At 40.2% G+C, this 19,693-nt stretch overlaps 1 protein-coding gene across 6 annotated transcripts in view; it reads left to right on the top strand.

Moving 5' to 3' along the window:
- Positions 1 to 11,534: 11,534 nt before the first annotated feature.
- ptprz1a (protein tyrosine phosphatase receptor type Z1a) overlaps positions 11,535 to 19,693 on the top strand; it is a 93,405-nt gene continuing 85,246 nt past the window's right edge. For all 6 annotated transcript variants that reach the window (XR_013910032.1, XM_080303726.1, XM_026174886.2 and 3 more), the window contains exon 1: positions 11,535 to 11,796. Coding sequence is in view for 5 of the 6 variants with exons in the window: in XM_080303726.1 (XP_080159852.1) it covers positions 11,736 to 11,796 (61 nt within the window). In the remaining variant the exon portion in view is untranslated. The remainder of the gene's footprint in view (positions 11,797 to 19,693) is intronic.

The following is a 19,693-nucleotide window of genomic DNA, read 5'->3' as shown; positions in this document are numbered from 1 at the left end:
CTGCTGTTTTCTGAAGCCTCCTTCACTGGAGAGGCTGGAGAGGAGCGTTTTGTTTGCCTGTTGGTATGCAGAGAGCAACCGAGGTGCACAAAAACGCTGGTAATAACAGTACATCTTTGTAAAGGTTCAAAGGCTGCCAAACAACCAGTCAACCCAACCAACTAACTGAGATTCAAACAATGGCAGAGAAACATCAAAGTTGAAGGCAGAGCAAAGTGGCCAGTTCCCATCACCTAAATCAATAAAGACTGGGCACAAAGTAAACACAAAGTTAACAGAGGAAGCCACATTCACATGTTACTAACTGCTTGTTTGGAGTCAGGATGAAATGTATTTAATCAAACGCTTAGTAACTGTTTCGTGTAGGGGCTTGGATGGGCTTGGCTGACTTAGGGTGGCTGTAGCTCAGGAGGTAGAGCAGGTCATTAACAAATCTTTGGTGGTTGGTGGTTCTATCCCTGGCTGCTCCAGTCTGAATTCAAAATATCCAGATTAACCAGTCTAAAAGCAGAAAGAAAAAAATTAAACACAGAGAGTGAGAACAAAACATGGGATACAGAAGAGCTGCCTCAGGAAGTGTGATAGCAATGGCACAGATTAGAGGATGGAAGGGTAATAACCCATTTAATCTTGAAATAATGATAAGAAATAAACTCACACAGAAAGTTCATATTATATGTGTAATTATATGGACATGATCTGCAACAATGCTTAGGAAGATGCATCTCAGAGTAGCATCCACATGGATGGCAGAACCCAAGGTTTCAAGCAAAACAATGACCAAACATGAGACTGACTTCCGTAAAAAAAAAAATGTGATTCATCAGACCAGACCACCTACTTCCACTGCTCTGTGGTTCAGTTCTGGTGCACAGGAAGAGGAACCCCCACACCGTCAATAACAATGTGCCAGAGGGACCAAGGCTTGGCAAGCCCCAGACCCAGGCCAAGACACACACACATCCCAGATCACCGGCCCCACACAAGTAGTAGGAAACGGGGATGTAAGAAGACCTGCCTGCTCCCCTTACTGCTTATCAAATCAAATCAAATCAAATCACTTTTATTGTCACATCACATGTGCAGGTACATTGGTACAGCACATGTGAGTGAAATTCTTGTGTGCGAGCTTCACAAGCAACAGAGTTGTGCAAAATACAATAATGTAAACAAGCAAAATACAAGAATGGCTACATCTGAAACTAATAATATCAGTGTTAAATGTGAGTGTATGAGGTATAAAAAGTGAGAGGTGAAAACTAGAGTACCATTCAAACTGAGGGGACAGATGCAACACAAACACTAAAGCCCTGTGTATTTTGACTACTATATTTCTTTATGGGACGTGTGTGTGTGTGTGTGTGTGTGTGTGTGTGTGTGTGTGTGTGTGTGTGTGTGTGTGTGTGTGTGTGTGTGTGAGAGAGAGAGAGAGAGAGAGAGAGAGAGAGAGAGAGAGATTAGTTGACCTCACAAACACTTGTGATTTTGGCCTGGCAAAATCAAAAGATCAAAATCTACAGGATGCGGCAAGTTCTAAATACATTCTCCACATTTCATTTGTTTAAATGTAAACATATGAGCTCTGGTTTAAACTTTACCTCTGCGATAAAGCATTATTTTCAATACTGTAGTTCAAGGAGGATCACTAGCTTTTAACCTGCATTCAGACTGCTACCAGCCACCGACCGACTTTTTCAAATGTAGTGTGAAACAAAGAATGACTGATCCCTCAGTTAGGAAAGGCTGGGGTAGGGGGGTTTACACAGTGAGTGGGGTTATACAGAAGGGGGGAGTATAATGACACCCAGTCTGGTTTGTGTGGCATGACCTCATTACCTCAATCCATGTATTCACTGTAATTCAACTTCTGCTGTTGTTTGTCATTTTTAAAGCAATTACAATTACAAATTCATTTAGGGAAGATTGCCTTTTCCCTTTCTGCCTCCTCAAGAAATATTTTCTAGCACCATCTTATTTTCTTCCTTTGTCATCATTACAAATGTAATGTAGAATGAAACAGTTAAGACTGTGAACGAATCCAGGTGGACAAACAGTAACTGTATTGACCTGAATTAACCCGAGGTTAGGTGGAGGGGCAGAACAGTACAATGCTTGGGTGAATTTCTACGCAACAGTAAAGCTTAAATACACATCAATAAAAACTGGATGAGCTTATCTGATGTCCTAAAAAAAAGGACTGGAGAACCTTCTCTCAAGAGATTCATTCAGTGACTGGTGCTTTTTCCCATGTAACATCATCTGTGGGTGGAACATTCCAGTAAATATGAAAAAAAAAAAAAGAAAGCTCGAACAGATGACCTGGTCTGATTCAATCCCTAGACATCCCTAGACATACCTACCTTCTACCTCACCCAGGTCTAGGTTGTGGGGCCGCAGTTTAAGCAGAGATGCCCGATGTTTAGCCTCTGCTTGATGAAACCAACTGGACCACATCACCTGCAAAAAGCAGTTTCTGTTTCAGTAGTCTCAGACTGAAGAAAAAACTTGACAGAAGACATTCCTGTTGCAGTCCAGTACCTACATGGTACACCAGTTTGACTCATCTGGGAATGCGACATAAAAAGATCTTGTATAAATCACCTTTTTTGAGTCAAGTCATCAAGTAAATGCAGAAAGAGATCTTTATAATCTAACTTTGTGCTTTCCTGTAAATTCACCGCAATACTGCAGGCTAAGGTTATTACTTACATACTTCATTTTGTTTTGCAGGACTTTTCACAATATAAAAAACAGATTGCAAATTAAAATTTCCAGTTCATTGAATGCCACTGAGCAGTCTTTACCTTTAAATAGAATCTCTCTTCTTCCTCTCCTGTATGGTCTTTCTTACATCTTTTTCCATCTCTGAATGCACTATCTTGCTCGCTTTTCTCTTCCCAGAAAATACAGCAGCTGTACATACACACTATGTGACAAAAAGTTTGTGTGTTTGCTGATATTTGTTAGGCTGGCTCACGTTGGAGGGGAAAAATCACTCCCATCAAATCCAGATTGCAGGAAAGTCACTGAAAAAGCACCCAAAAAATCCCTGAATGGTTGCTCTGCGGGGGTACAACTAATTTTATTAGCCTCCTTGGAAACATTCAGCCTAAGAAATGGAAAGAAGGTCCTGCATAAATCAAAGGTAATCCAGAGTAAATTATGCAAATATATTCAATGAGATAAAGAGGGGGTAGTGTGCTCATTTGTTGTGAGGTTAAAAAAAAACAGTCAGTGGTTGAAACTGAATTGAGAAAACTTAAATGCTTGTAGGGGCTCAGCATTTTAGGAAACAACAAAGGGGTGTTGCATCAATTTTAACTCACTGAGACAATAACAAAAGAAAATCTGGTGAGAAAAAGCATACATGACAGGTGGGGTTTGTTGAAGTTATCCCACCTCTTTCTTTTCTTTTCTTTTCTTTTTTTACACACATCCAGCAGTTTCAGTTCATTTCAAACAAAACTAACAATGCTTAGATTGTTTATGAGCTTTGTTAACTGAATAAAGTACATTTAAAAGTTCGATATAATTTATTTATTCAATATCGTTGTTATATTGCAGCTTCAATAATGATCATTAATCTTTTTTTTTAAACTTCAGGTCAGCTGAGAGAAGTAATGGATGGAGGGAATTTTATTTCAGTCATAGAAATACTAAACAAGGAGGAGGTCAGGTCTTAGACTGAAATGGCAGGAAAAAACAAAAAAAATAAGATGTATTTAATTTTATACGCTATGGGACAGATTTATTAAGCTGGCCAAATTATTGTCATGCTACAATCAGAAAATGATCTATCTGTAGTTCTACATGACTTTAGAGCTACTGGGACACACCCACCTCGGCAAAAGCAGAACTGCATTCCTTTGCCCTAAAGCCATCCTTTGAATGAACTTAACTTGCACTTGCAACGGTTGTTTACAGCTGACAGAAGGCCATGGAGTATAGAAACAACATATGAGCACACCTCCTGCCCTTACAGGTCAAATCGCACTAATCCCTCCCTTTCCAAAGCAACCCTGGTTGTCTGTGGTGGCTTCTTTAAACTATAGGGATGATTTACCTGACATCGGAAAAATACTTCAACTTTCTATTTATGATACAACATTAATGTGACAAATCATTACTACCAGAACTTTTCTGGCACTACACTGTAAATGCCCAAGTCAACTACACGGAAGAGTTACATGTGGTAGTTCATTTAAGATAGCTAGCTGATTCAGCTTTGCTTTAATGTTTAACAATTTCTTGTTCTTCATCAAAGGATAATGCCAGTTTCTGAAATTTGTTCTGGAATTGTTATTTACATCTTTCAAAGTTTAACAGAATTTATATTCTAGTTCCCAAGTATGTTATTTTCTAGTATCTAGTTCTTGATTTCTGGTTTATTTATGTTTGCTCCCATTGAGTCTAGCCTGCCTCTGTCTCATCTCTGTCTCCTGTCATTAGTGTCCCAATTTTTCTTTACCCTCAATCTCCCCAGTAATGTACCCATGTCTGTCTGGTCTATCTGAGTTCTATCTCTGCAAATGCATTTGTAGTCCTGTCCCTCTGTTTTCTCCCTGCCTGTTTCCATGTTCATCTCTCTGTGTTTTGTCCCTTTGTCCCCTCAGCCTGTCATGTTTCCATGTCTATCTATCTCGATTTCCTGTGTCAGTTTCACGTGTGGTAATCTGAGTATGAGTTTGAGAGCAGAGAGCATTGGAGAGGAGAGCGTGGGAGTAAGCCAGCGAGACTCGAGTTGGGCCTGGTAGAGTATGAAGCTTGAAATTTGAACGTTGCTAAAAGGGAGTTTTTCCTTCCCACTGTTGCCAGGTCCTTGCTCATACGGGGTTGTGTGATTGTTGGGAATCTTCTCTCTTTTATTCAACGGTCAATATAGAGGGCGTAGAGGTGAATGTTGTTGTGATTTGGCACTATATAAATAAAAATAAACAAGTTGAAATAAACAAAAAATGGGCTACACACAGTTCTGTATTTTCAGAGTGAATTGGGATTTCTTTGTCATGTTAATGTTTTGGTCTCCATTTCAGTGCAAGGTGGAAGCATAATTCAGCAGTCAGAGGGACAGCAGCCCTGAGAACTCCGCCATCACACGATCAGCCATTCCAGTCAATTACTTATCACATTGTGTAAATGATTCTGTACCACTAAGTAACCACAAAGGTGGAATATGATTCACTTTGCTCGTTCATTTACCCTTGCTTTCACAGCACAGGCCTTTGTCTTTCAGACAAAGCTGCTCAGTTCAGCAAACTTCCAGCTGGCTCTAAACACACTACGGTCCCAGCGTATTATTGTGTAAAACAAGAGAGACACGATTAAATCCTGGCCTTGCCCTTAAACCCTGTGCTCAAACCCTCCACTGCATCCTTCATGCAATGGAGCCACTGCACTACTGCGTGGTCTGAACAGAGGGTGAATAATCATCCCAGAAGGTAATAGTGGAGAGAGTCAACAGTCTGCTGAATGGCCTGGCACTCCTCCACAGTGCTGTAGTGAGCATCTTGCTCGGACAGCTTACGAGTGATGTACAAAATCAGGCAGTTGATCCTTTTACTCTCTAGAACAAAATAGCCTTCTGCTTGAAGTTTTTCCTTCCCACTGTTGCCAAGTCCTTGCTCATTTGTCTGCAAAACAGAAGAGAGAGAAAAGTGTGATGGAGGTTTGTGTCTCCTGAATCCAAAGAGGGAGCTAGTTTCACATAAGAGGGGCCTGAAAGGTAAAAGCTCTGCTTCCTATTTTACTACTTATTGTAGGAACCACTACAGGTCAAATATCCAAGGCAGCAGCCTAAGAGAGCAAAGTGCTCTATTGCGGGGATATGGTACTCTGAGCTCTGATGACGATGAATGGATTATGACACCATCCAGGTAACCAATCACAGCTTAGCATCCCTCTGGCAGGTCCAACCTAACATCAGCACCCTGGTCGGACAAACTGGATTTAACAACATGTGGGATTCCAGCAGCTGTGCTGCAAAGTAGGTTGATCTGGTGGCGATTAGTTAACTACAACACTTCTGATTTAAGAAGCCTTATTAAAAAGGAAATAAGGAAGGAACAGGTGAGGTGAGGAAAGCAGAGAAGGCGTTGCCTACTGTTGCTACTGCAGCAAACACAGAGCATGAGATAGCCAATAGCTTAGATAGAAACTCAGGTGAATCAGAGGCTCTTGGTGCTTCTAAAGTGTTTACTGTAACATGTTACTGCTGCCATCTCTGATAAACTAAGCTAGAGATTCACAAACTTCGCACACTCTGTCACACTACCATTTTCTTGATGAAACAAATTCACCTCTTATAACGAAGTTATCAAGAACATCAGGAGGACAGCGTCACAGATCTGTGACATTATAAGCATGAAACTATGCAGCTGCAGGATGGTTGCTCTCCTTTTCTTCTCTCAGATGGTCAACCAGGGCATGCACAATGGTGAGTAACCATGGTTACAGGGGAGCACTCAGAAACTCTCATGATCCCCAGTAAAAGATCTCAGGTTATAATAGCCATGCAAAATTAATTATGTACCCAAAGACTAAAACCTAAAGAAATATACTGTGAATATAGAGACATTTTAACAAGGTCAGTCCATCATTCCCTCCACATCTCACTGTCATTCGCCACATGAGCCTTGAAGTCTGTACACATCCTTACCAACGAGCTCAGCTCCATCAACTTTAGAAGCCACTGTCCACTGACAGCCTTGTCATAGTTGGATACTCAGGCTATGGTGGACTTGGGATGCAGTAGACTATGGTCCATGGTCCACCAAACTGTGGTTTGTCTGGGGGGCACTTCTGGAGGAACAGTAGGTGGAGGTCAGGTGTGTGTATTGGGACATTCATAAACATGAGAACCCTCAGGACTTGACAAATCGTCAGTACATTACGCCTCAGGAGTGAGAATGGGCTGGGCCAGCTGACCTAAGAGACCGAGAATGGGATGAAGAAGCTCAGAGAGGTAGGGCGGGGCAAGATTGTGAAAGCATTTAAAAACAAACATAAGAATTTTAAAATGAAGCCTAAAAGACACATTGTGACAACCTCTAAATGGACTTCAATACTGATTAATGGAAAACCACTGACTGTTCAGCAGATGTTAGGCTTTTTAGGGCTGCCTTTTTTAGGCTGGTTAGAGTCTAAATCACAAACTTTGTAAATATTACCCAACCTCTTTGTGACATTGTGGCACAAGCTGGCAACTGAAACTTGACAGCAACACTTATTTGGACAGTAAAGGGTGAAAATGTACTGATGTACTACAGTTCAAGACTGGACATGGAAAAGGCCAAGCTGGATACATTCAATACCTTGCAGCCCTAGTAAAAGCTATTGAAAAAAAAAAACCTAGCCACATTGTAATGTACCACCCACTAATAGTAAGCACAAATCACAGAGTGGTTACATTTCTCAGCTCATGTGCGTTCATTTTTTCCCCAGCCAGAAAACCCAGAATCTGCAGCATTTTGATAAAACCACACAACACCTATTGAACAGAAGGGATTAACATGGCAGTTGGAATGACTTCCAAAGAACATGAGCCATATGACTATGCTGAGGTGGCTGTAAAGGACATCAGATTGAGACCAGACCTGAGGACAGAGCCTTTAGAAGATCCTGATCTCACCCGATTGGGAGGGTGAGAAGGGGAACGTGGTCTCATTTGCAGTGGTACAACAATCCCCACTTGGGACATCGACTAAACCTACAGACATGAAGCTATGGGTCGACGATGGTAATTACGACAGAAACCTTACCACAACTCACTGAAGATAAGACATTATGGGAATGCAGAAACAAGCAGGAGCCAATGAAATCAATGAATGGATAAAAAAGGGGAGCTATACAGACGGATGGGCTCTTGTTCACATCATGGGAGAATAGTGGCACCAATGAAACTTTGTCAGCCTCTGATCAAGCAAGCACATGGCCCTGTGCATGTCAGTAAAAGGTTAACTCAGAGAAATATGGAAGAATTGTGATGGTACCCACAAATGGGAGACATTTTGTAGAACTACATTGCTCACTGTCTCAAGTGCAATGAGCACAACCCTTTCGTGGGAAAGTTCCCAGACGCCCCATTCAAAGACATTAGCATTGACTTCACTGTCATGGGAGCTGAACACAGAACAAAGGGATAAATATACTTACTGGTAATGGTGGACAGATTCGCTAAATGGGTGGAAGCAATTTTCTGACTGTGACTATGATAGGGAGTGCCAAGAATCATCAGGTCTGGCAAAGGGTCACATTTTAATAATAAGCACTTATCTGAGGTTGTGAGAGCTTTAGGAATAACGCACCGATTCAGGGCAGTTTATCATCTGGCATCTCAGGGTATTATAAAAAGAGCAACCAAAATGACATTGGCACGATTGGCATTAATATCCTCACTGCAGACTAAGACACATTTGACTCCACATGAACTCTTGACAGTGTGTCCAATGCCTGGACCCCAAGACTGGGAACACATCTCCTTGCTTTAGACAACTGGCAGATAGGCTGTGATGAGCACATGACTGCTCTAACCAATCTGACTCGAGATAACTCTAAACAGGTCCAGATGCCTGTAGTAAAGGTAGCTGACTGGGTGCGAGTAAAAGTTCCCAAAAGGACTTGGGCTGAGCCCAGATGGACTGGACCGTATTGAAGCCACTAGGCGCCTTCCCAGCTTTGACAGATGTCCAGCTGAGATTTTCCTGATTTGTCTATTGACAGTACAGGCTAGAATAAAAACAGGTTTTATGTCCAGTGTTGTAATTTTTGTTTTCATGGTGTTACAGTGAGGCAATGCTACTTTCACAGCATAGTTTGTCATTAATAGAATAAATAAGACTTTTGTTGTTGTGGCAGAAAGAAGACAAAAAGATAATTTTGCAACACAAATCAGTGATGCAGATTTAAAATGTACTTTAACTGAAATATAGCAAAAGTTCAAAATGTTCTGATAATGTGGGGACTTATAAAGTGTCTGCTTATTTCTATTTGTACTCTAAATTGCAAACATAAATAGCGACATTAGCTAATGTAGCTTAAACCACTAGAAGTTACTAGCTAATTTGAACTTTCTGATCCACTAGTTGGTATAGTGTGAGCTGCCTGCTAAGAAGCTGATATACTGAATTTTACTTCCAAGGATCTAGACTTTCTTTTAATTTTTTTTAAATTGAGCAAGTACCTTGAGCAATGGTTTCCAGGCTTTCTGAAGGTCTTTCAAAGTTGTTGTGGTTTATTTTACTGGCTTTTCTTCACTCAATGTCAGTCCAAGGGATCAACCAGTGTTGTATCTACACATAACAGACAACTTAGCAAAGAATCTATTTTTAACTAAACACCTGTAGGTACTAGCAGAAAGCTCCCTCAGAAAGTTCAGGCTGTGTTGAAGAATAAAGTTGCTCATACCAAATGTTGACTTCCAAGGTAATTAGTACAAACTCTGTTTTTTACCTTATATATTGTATTTTCATGTTTGGTTGCATATTATAAATAAATCACTGCACCTATTTCCCTAACAAAAACAAATAAATGGGTGGTTCAGTACTTTTGCACAACAGTTTCCAAAACATGTTTTCAACAAACTAAACTAGTTACCTCTATTTTTAGAATGATCTTAAACCAAATACTAAAGGGTGCTGGCTCCCGTCAGTCTTGTCCCAAAAGCTTATTTTTGAGAGTCTGAGCCTTGTATGTTAATTTGTGTCCATTAAAATTCAAAAATATTGTTAAATCTGTATTTCAACTCTGGTGAATAGGTTAAGTCCAAACAGCAGACCAGACATCTATGCAGTGCTAGCCAACACAGTGAGGACCACCACAGCTAAATTAAAAAATTGCAAAAATTGCACTGCAACAAGACCATCCCCTTATGAACACACACACACACACACACACACACACACACACACACACACACACACACACACACACACACACACACACACAGCATACTGTACATTTGCACACATATTATACTGTGCATAGCTATTTCATCCAGTTTGGTTGCTAATCTTGACCCAACCAGACTCACACTCCCACCACTTTGAACCAAAGTAGATACTTTTGTCATATTTTTAATTAATTTAATGAAGCCATACCTTTACAATGGTATGTCATGTAAATGGAAAGTAATTATGTGTGAGTTATTGCATATCTCAATGTCACCATGCATTGCTTACAATATCCTCTAGTGGATTCCAAGAATAATAATATGAAGCTTAGTCTAAGCCTAAGTACATACATGTGCATCTGCTTAGAAATGTGTAAAAACTTACCGTGGATCAAAGAGTAAATGGTAAATGGACTGGTTCTTTTAAAGCACTTTTATACGCTGAGCACTCAAACCACTTTAGCAAGGCCAGGTGCAAGTGAGCAGATGAAGGGGACTCCTTTTTTGTGACATACTTCTTGTAAAGACAAGAACATTAAAACAAATTCTACTTACATTTCAACTGTAAAACACACACAAGCTGTCACTCTGATGAATTAAACCTGCTAACAGTTGTCTTTGGCCACTGAGGACTGGCTTACATCCTCACCAAGTCTCAGTTATAGCATAGAGGCTAAGAGTAACCTGGTTAACAATAGAACACAAATGGATTTCCACAGTCCCTCTCTGTACGATAACTTTGAGAAAGCAAAATGTACCTGGAGTGGTATAGACTAAAGTGGTGGAACCGGGTCTGCTTTTCTGTGTAAGTATTTATTTACTCTTGTAGAGTCCAAAAATAAAAACGTGGAGCTGGAAATGAGCAGTTACTTTAACATCTCTGATCCTGGACCAGGATTTACTTGGCAATGAATCAATACCAAATTTAGTAGTATCACCCACCTCCATTTGATAAACACGGGAGCTTCTTGTTCCAGAAAATCAGATATTTCACAGAGAGGTTTGAAGTCCCTTGATCAGCCAATTAAATGCTAGACAGACCACTTATGCCTGAAGTGCACTTGTATAGGCGATAGGACAGGTCTCAGCAGGTTTGGGGGATCCCAAGAACAATCTATCCAGCTTACTCATCAACCTTATCATATAATTTTTACTAAACATAGTTTTCCCTTTTAATATTTCACTTAAATGCAAACACACAAATTCTTGAATAACTAGATCAAATGATATAATGATTAGATTAAATCGACTTATTTATGACCTTAGTTTTCTCATCTATTTACTGCTGTCATATCTTATTTCCATTTGCTGTGCCCCCTTTCCCTCTTAATATGTTTCCTTCAGTGTTTCCTAAGTTATGTATCTTCTTTAGTTCTTTATTTTCATTTTCTTCTCCCTTGTTTCATATCCTTATTACTTTCACTTCTTCTTAATCTTTCTCCCCAACCAAACCAAACTTTAAAATGTTTTTGCACTATTTTAATTCCTATTCTACCCTGACACAAATATCAATTAATAAATACAAAATTAACGGCTGAATGAAGTCGTGTAATTGCCAGTGTCTCTATTAATGGTCGTGTGGAGGAATTGAGCCAGTGAAATGTGGGCGGCGCACCGCCTCGGTGTGGCCGCTCCTCTCCAGTCAGCCAGACTGCGTGAAGAACAACGGACAGAGCGAAACGGCGTCGCACACTGGGACCTGCGAGCTGTACTACACATACGTAAATAGCCAACTCACAGCCTGCATAGTACAATATGGAGCTGTGAGGGTCGTGGACCTACTCTCTCTCGCTCTGCATAAAAAACACTACATTGTTTATTTTCCGCATTTACGAGTATTTCCACCAACATGGAGACTACAGGCTTCTGGCTGCTACTGGCTGCACACTTTATCCTTATCTGCCAACAAGGTAAGGCATGTTGTAATTAATGTTAGTGTGTTATTCACAGAAACACTTAATAGTGTTTCAAAAGTGCGGTGGCCTTTTACTTGCTGCGCCAACTTTTAGGTGATCACTAGCTTTAGGTAAGTTGAGCAGTACGCTCTCTCAAAAAACAAAACAAAAAAACTAAACGAAAAAAATCTTTTTGTAGTCTTTGTATTTTGTTAGCATTAGAAAGTTTTTTTGTCTGGTCTATATATATTTATGAACTCATTTTCCTAACTGTGGCTGAGATGCCACACACACACTTCTTTTCTTAATTACTCAGTGGGATCTCAGATTAAAATGTTCTGAGGCATAGAGTGTCACACATAAATTCTAAACTGGAGCTGTCAAGCATGAAAGGAGAGGTCTGGACACGGTCTAACTGGTTTATTAAGAGTGTCAGACGCTCTGTATTTATAAACAACAGCAATTGAAACCCAGTAACACATTACACAGTAACACATTATATATATATATATATGTATATATATATATATATATATATATATATATATATATATATATATATATGTATATATATATATATATATATATATATATATATATATATATATTCATAAAACTCATGTATATAAAATATGATGTTTATATCAGAGATGTGACTTTTAGTTTTGTAGCTGTTAGTTTCTGTGGCTATGGAGACGTTTCCAGTTTTTATTTATGTATTATTTATTGATTTATTTTTTGACTGATGCCATGGGAACGTGCAATCATCATAAATGTTTAGGTTTAACTGTTTCAGTCTACTCGCACGCAAAAACTATACTTAACTGGCAAGTTAGTTGTCAGATCTATATTCGTCTTTCCACCAGAGGAACTCAGGGAGTCTAGAAGTTCCAGGCAGGCAGTTTTAAAAGCTTGTTGTAATATCTCAACATCTATGAACTTTTGAGGTGGGATTTTACAACTGCATTTAAAATGCAGTGAGATGGTGATCTGATGGCACACTGTTGGTGCACTGTTGCCTCATAGTAAGCGTGTCCAGACCCGTGTAGGATCCTTCTGTGTTGAGTTTGCATGTTCTAATCATGCTTGTGCTCCTTTCCTTCAAGAAGTCTAATTTTTTCTACCAGAAGAAAATATGAAAACTTATTTTTTCAACATTATTTTGACAAAGGGGCAGGCTTACAACTGGAGTTGGTCCATAGGCATTGCACAGTGCTGGCCCACTGCTCCCAATGCTTAAGATGGGTTAGATGTGGCTATGCTATAAATATTAGTAAAAATTATATATTGTCTTAAAATATTAGCAAGGTCATTAAAAAGAAGTAACTCACAGCCAGTCTTTGTTTATTGATTTTCATTTGGTTTTGCTGTTAGTAGCATTTAGTAGCTCTTCTGGTACTTTAATAATTTTACATGACCATCCACTGCAGGCAATGTTGTCTTTCAAGTTATTTGCTGAACCCTAGAATCAATTCCTCCGTGTTTAGTTGCTGTTCTTTCAACACTTAAAAAAAAGACTGATAAGTTGGTCCTTCTTCTTGTCTCCCCAAAAGGAATTTGTTTCTTGCACCATCTCCTAGTTCTTCCTGGGACATGGTGCAAATTCTAAGTTGCTTAATGGTGCACTATATTTCAATATAAGTCAATATATTAGAGCCAATTTATAGCTTCTATGATTACTGTTTTCATAAAAAATGGAAAAACAAAAATGTCTTGCGTTATATTGGTACCTCTGCAAACTTTAAAATCCACAAGAATTTACAATTCTTGTGAGGGGGGTTGTTTTAGCTTTCTGAGAAGGCAGCACAGGAATGGTGGAAGAAAAGATGTACAAGGAGAAAACTCAGCACCATCTGTCCTCCCATAAGATACTTTTGAATGGGCAGTGCAAGCCCCGTGCCCTACTGTGTCTGGGCTCATAGAATCTCCTGCCCACTTATTGTCTAACAGAGAGTCTGCTGACAGATGGCGGTCACAGTCAGCCTGTCTGACACTAAGGCACATGGAGGAGGAAGCTGTGGAAATGATACTCATCACACACAGTGAAGATGCTCACTTCTGGCAAAAATAAATGCTGTTTTTAGTCTGTGCTCACATTTTGTATGAAAACAAATGCGTCAGTGCTTTTTATTTTCGTATAGACTTTTATTTACTGAGTTACTGTATCAACTTCAATGGCCAATCAGTGTAAAGTTGGTGTGTTGAAAATGCTGGTGTTTTGATTCAACTTAAGTTTAACAATCAAATATTCTATAAAAGCCTAGATTCTGTTCTTTCTTTCAGGAAAGACATAAATGATCACCACAGACTACCTCCTGTTTCTCTTTCTTCTTTAGATTAATGTTTTCCCCCCCTATTTATTTTATCCCTTGATATCTGTCCAGTGCTGCTTGGGGAGACTGGGAAGACATCCTTTGCTGCCCAACTGGTAGTCTGGAGAGAGGGATAAAAAGAGCAGATTTCCAGTTGTGACAGCGGGGATATTTGATGACCAGATTAGGTGGTATTAAGCATTAACTCGGGCATACAGAGAAGCCATCGGTTTAAATCCTCCTGAGTCTCCCCTCTTTTCTTTCCATGGGCCCTTGGCTGAATGCTGGCTGGGGTTATTTGGGGAAACAAGCAGACGGGTATTTGGTGGAGGTCAGCTGAGGAGGCCAGTTGGTCGAGCTCAGCCCAGTGAATTATGCTGTGAGAGGGGAGATTTGTTTTGAAATAGCAGGAAAGGGGGCAATGACATACAGAAGAGAGGTCTAAGGGGTAGAATGAGGTGGAACGATGGGGTGCAGAGCAACACAGAACAGAAGAGGGTAATGGGTGTTTTTCTTCTTTTTTACAGGGGATGGGAAGGTGGGGAAGTGTGATTCACGATGGCAGTGTAATTTGTCCGAGTGGTGGTGAGGACGAGAGGGCACTGTCACACTGTGAAGCTGGTGCTGAAGTGTGAAAGCACATTTTGTTAGGAGTGGGGAATAAAGTAAAGAGTAAATGCACACATTTGCCCTCCAGTACCACAAGATTGTAGGCTCACAGAGTGATAGAGCACAGGTTAAGCAGCTCTTCTTCCTTTGTTGCATTTTAACAGCCCCAGCAAAGCCCACTGTGCATTTTGGTTCTCCAGCCTCACTTTGTAGTCCGCTTTTGTGGACTATAAAATATGTCTTGGCAAAAATGCTGAGGAAAGAAACATACGTGTTTGTCTCTTTCTGCTCTTATGAAACAAATGAAATAACAAAACTGTGAAAAAATGTGAGTAAAACAATACGTCGATTTACAAACACATATTCTCTTACAACATAATATGTGTCGGTCTAGGTTTACAATCGTCCAGATCATGGTAGTCTAAGGAGCTTGAAAAGAAAGTGACTGAACTTCTTTAAGTTTCTTGAAGATGCTTCATCTCTCATTTAAGAAGCTGCTTTAGTTCTAAAACCAAATGGTGGATTCCTAGGTATTTAAACCCTAGTGGGAGTTGTCCTGTCGTGTCCTGATCATTGACCCAATATTGATCATGTGACTCATCATATTAGCCAAGGTGTGAAAAAATGGCACAATTACCAGCAGAGGTTTTGGGTGAAACCTCTGTGAGACCTTGCCTCACCCTATCATGTGACCTATTGTGATCACCTGACACAAGATATGAGTGGGGGTTAATGCGCCTGAGAAGGGATCTTAAAACTGCATTGTAGCTGGCAGACAGTTGATGTCACCCTCTCAAAAATGTTCAAAGATGGTCGTCCACAGTGGATATAGATAGCCTCTTTCAAACCATCTGTCTTCTGTCCAAAATGTGAACATTGTCACCCTTGAACGAGTGATCTTTGAGCTTTAGATGCAGATGTACAGCTGTCTTGTCCTGTCAAGGTGGCTCTTCTATGTTGTCCCATGTGGAGCCGCTGTTTCATTTCTCCAGTGTCTGAGCAGTCCTCACTGCACTGCACAGTATACAACATTTATAATATCCCAGTAAAGATTGGACGTCGGATGTGCAGGTCCATCGGTCCATGACCAATCCTGGACATGTATACAATGTGCAAACTTGGTCCACAATTTGGATCTCCAACCATGACCCAACTTGGACTTTGGGTCCTTTTTTTTTTCTTTAGATGTCATTTGGACATCTATGACAGGTGCAAGAAATTTACATGATAAATACATTTTTTTTGTTTTATTTTTTTACAAATATCAACATTTTTTGTTATCAACATGATGCATATGAATAGAGATTATTTATAAACAAACAAAGTTTATTATGCGTTAGCCTGTTGATTTACTCAGTACATGTGGGTATTTATTTATTTTTTTGTTATTTACATTTTTTCAGTTTTTCTTTGACTGGGTTATTTATTTCAATTAATCAACTTATGTTTTTGTAACCAGGTTAAAACAGATTTTCTTTTTTTAAGTTTTCTTTAAATGTGTTGAAATCCATGTTAAAATGTAAAAATAATAATGGCATTTAGTATTTAGAATTCTTTTAAAAAATTATTTTAAAAGGAGTACAATGTGTTTAATAAGTTTAAAAGAGCAGTAATAATAATTTTTTTTCGGGGCCCTCAAAGCGCTGTACAATTCCACTATTCATTCACACACTGGTGGAGGCAGCTACAGTTGTAGCCACAGCTGCCCTGGGCCAGACTGACAGAAGCAAGGCTGCCATATCGCGCCATCGGCCCCTCTGGCCAACACCAGTAGGCGGTAGGTGAAGTGTCTTGCCCAAGGACACAACGACCGAAACTGTCCGAGCTGGGGCTCGAACCGGCAACCTTCCGGTTACAAGACGAACTGCCAGCTCTTTGAGCCACAATCGCCACACAGAGAGCAGTATCCTGTTTTACTGTGAAGAGCTTAGAAAGAGGTTGTGATCGGTTGCAGGACTGGGAGAAGTTGTGATGGAAAGTATGAGAAGTTTGTAAAAGTGTTTATATATGAACTGGACTATCTGCTCGACAGTCTTTATCAGTGCACACATTTTGCAAACTGCCTGTGAGAAGCTGGGGACATTTCTGCTCAATCTGCTGCTCAAATCCACCATGCAGCTGCTTACCTTTGTTTTAGCTTAAGAGCCCGCGCCATCTTGGAGAGCTCCACTAATTACGCTGCATTCCTTCACACATAGCTGTTTCTGTACAGAAATCATGCTGCCCACCCTCTGGAAACATGGGACTACAGTGCCTATAGAAGCATAATAAAAATAAAAAATGTCTAAAATGAGTTGAAGTTTGACATTGAAACAACGTCCACAACAACCACATTTTACGGAGACCAACACTAGATGTTCAGTAGATGCTGAAAAAAAAAAAGTTGCCTGGCATTACAAAACGACAATGTAGTGGGATAGAGAGCCACATACATACACTTAACTGTTTCATCCAGAGGTGTGCTGACTCTCCACAGGCAGAGTTCTTCATGTTTTATATTTGAGAAGCAGCCCCACATGCCTCCCCTTTTGTTGATTTGTTCATTGATGACTGACTTCTCAAATTGTCCTGTTTGGAAGATATCGTTTCATCTCTCAACGAGCTGAATTTCAAATTGCAAGGACAGCACAATAATGGCAACATGTTCTCACATTCCATAAGTCCCTGAAGCTATGGGTTGCATGACATAGACACCAAAACCATGTCTTGCACTGTGTTATAGGACTGAGAACAGTATAATGTTACTGATGCGGAAGGGAAAACATCTTGTTGGGCTTATTCAGACACACTAGCTACGCCCATTCACAACTTTCATCACTATTTTTGAGTGACAGAAAATGGGTTCAAATTCCCTTTGAATTTGAAAGCGTGGAGGGGAAAAAGTAGAACTATTATAGCTGAGCAGTTACATGCTGAAGATGATGTAACAGTGGGCATATCACCATTAAAGACAAAGTCACCAGCAGAGATATTGAGCTATTAGGCAATGGCATGAGACTCTACTACCCACCAAGGGAAATCTAGATATAGTTTGTGATGTTTTCCATTCTGTCACTAGTAAACTGGAGATAATGTAACCCCATTTCCTCTTCCTGAGTATAATCACACCTCTTTGGATCACTCTACCCTCATTCAGCTAGTGTGTTACATGTCCCACCAGAGACAATAAAACACTGACTTACTACACAAAAGATGCATATAGCTCATCTCTCCTGTGTATAAACATTTAGAACACAGGAAGCTTTCATCCACATTGTGTAAAGAAAACCTCTGAAGGACTGTTTTGATGCAACAATGTGGGGATTGCTTTGTGATGACCATGGAGAGGACATTGATTGTCTGGTGGATTGTGTAACAGACTACATTAATTTCTGTACAGATAATGGTGTATCCCACCAGGACTGTACATCAGATTCTTGATATCAAGGGTGTTCCTAAGCAGAATAGGAGAGCCTTTTGAGTCAGGAAACAGAGAACAACTGAAGAGTATACAGAGATAGCTGAGGAGAGGCATTAGTGAGCCGAAAACACTTTTCCATTACTACCTACTCAGATTTACTTCCCAGGTTTGCCATGGTTCTCAGAGTTTTCCATTAGGTCATAGTACCTGGTACCAGGTACTAAAGTAGTACCTAATCTGCCTGGTTCCAAGCCCCCAAATATCACACTGGGAAAATCAAACAGCTGGTGATGGACTTTTACAGGCACAACCATCCTCCTTCTGCACCAGTGAACATTCAGGGAATGGACATTGAGATGGGGGACTCATAAGTACCTGGGTGTTCACCTGACCAGTAGATTGCATTAACAATTCAAAGGCCATCTACAGGAAAGGACAAAGCAGGCTGTATCTGCTACGGAAACCGAGGTTATTTGGAGTGCAGGGTCAGCTCCTAAAGACCTATGGGGGTGTCCAAACTCATAGGCTGCATCCTCCTGAGGCCGCATTTGTTGGCCGATTACGTCACAGTGTCGCGACGAAGGCTGTCCAAATTTGTAGACTCCTCCAAATGCGGCCGACAAGTGCTGCCTCCTTTTCCAATGTCAATCCAAGCTCACCTTTTAACATGTTACTTACAGTAATGGAGAGAACAGCAGCGGTCAGTTTGAGTCTTGGTATTGTTGTTATGTTAATAGGAGCAACTCTGGTCTTTGCTGTAAAGCACAATGCACTTTATCATCTTTGTTTAAGTGTCTTAAATACGAACAGTGACAGTAAGAATATAAACTTGTGTCAGAAAAGCCATGCAACTCTGTTTTTACAATTTGGTCAAAGTCTTTAGGAACATAACAGTGTGATATTATGATTTTCTCTATGTTGTCTAAGTTGCTATTGTAGTTATTCCACATTGGCCTTAATTCACTGGGAAGTGGATCATCCCAGCTTGTGCCTTGTTTGCATGTCTCTTGAAGCACTCTTTTGCCTGTAAGTAGAAAAGGGGAGATGAATCTCAATGGGCCGTAAAGGGATTCAGCCATAGTCTTGTAGCACGTTATTGTTGGGGCGAAAATGAAACCTGATTGTCTGCATCAATATGAGGCATCAAATACTACTCTGAGTTTGTCTGGTTTTTGGGGATGATATATCCTGCGGTGAGGAATATACCACTTTTCTCCTTCTTTTGCTTCACTGTGCACTTCCTCTGCATCACCCTTTTCTACGATTTCAATCAAACTTTATATGTTGTTCCTTGTACATTGGGTACAGTTTGGTTTGAGGCTTTGAAGCCGCACAGTGGCCATTTGCTTATTGTCTGGTAAGAAGGGTCTCTCCTTAAATGGAAGTGGCATTTCATAATGTCCTTCAGTGTTTTTGTAAATCCCTTCCTTTTAACATGTTAAGAAAGAGAATGTCATCTTGAGACACTGACCTGTTATCCTTGTTATCGTCCTTAAAGTCAGACTCAATAACCTTGATTGCATCAGCTGGAGTCACTAGTGGGAGCTCTTTAACTGCAACTCTGACACAGAGTAGACATACTAGAAGAGTC

Source organism: Astatotilapia calliptera, chromosome 7 (genome assembly GCF_964374335.1).
Source record: "Astatotilapia calliptera chromosome 7, fAstCal68.1, whole genome shotgun sequence".
Taxonomy (NCBI): Eukaryota; Metazoa; Chordata; class Actinopteri; order Cichliformes; family Cichlidae; genus Astatotilapia; species Astatotilapia calliptera.
This window is presented reverse-complemented; position numbering and strand designations above follow the sequence as displayed.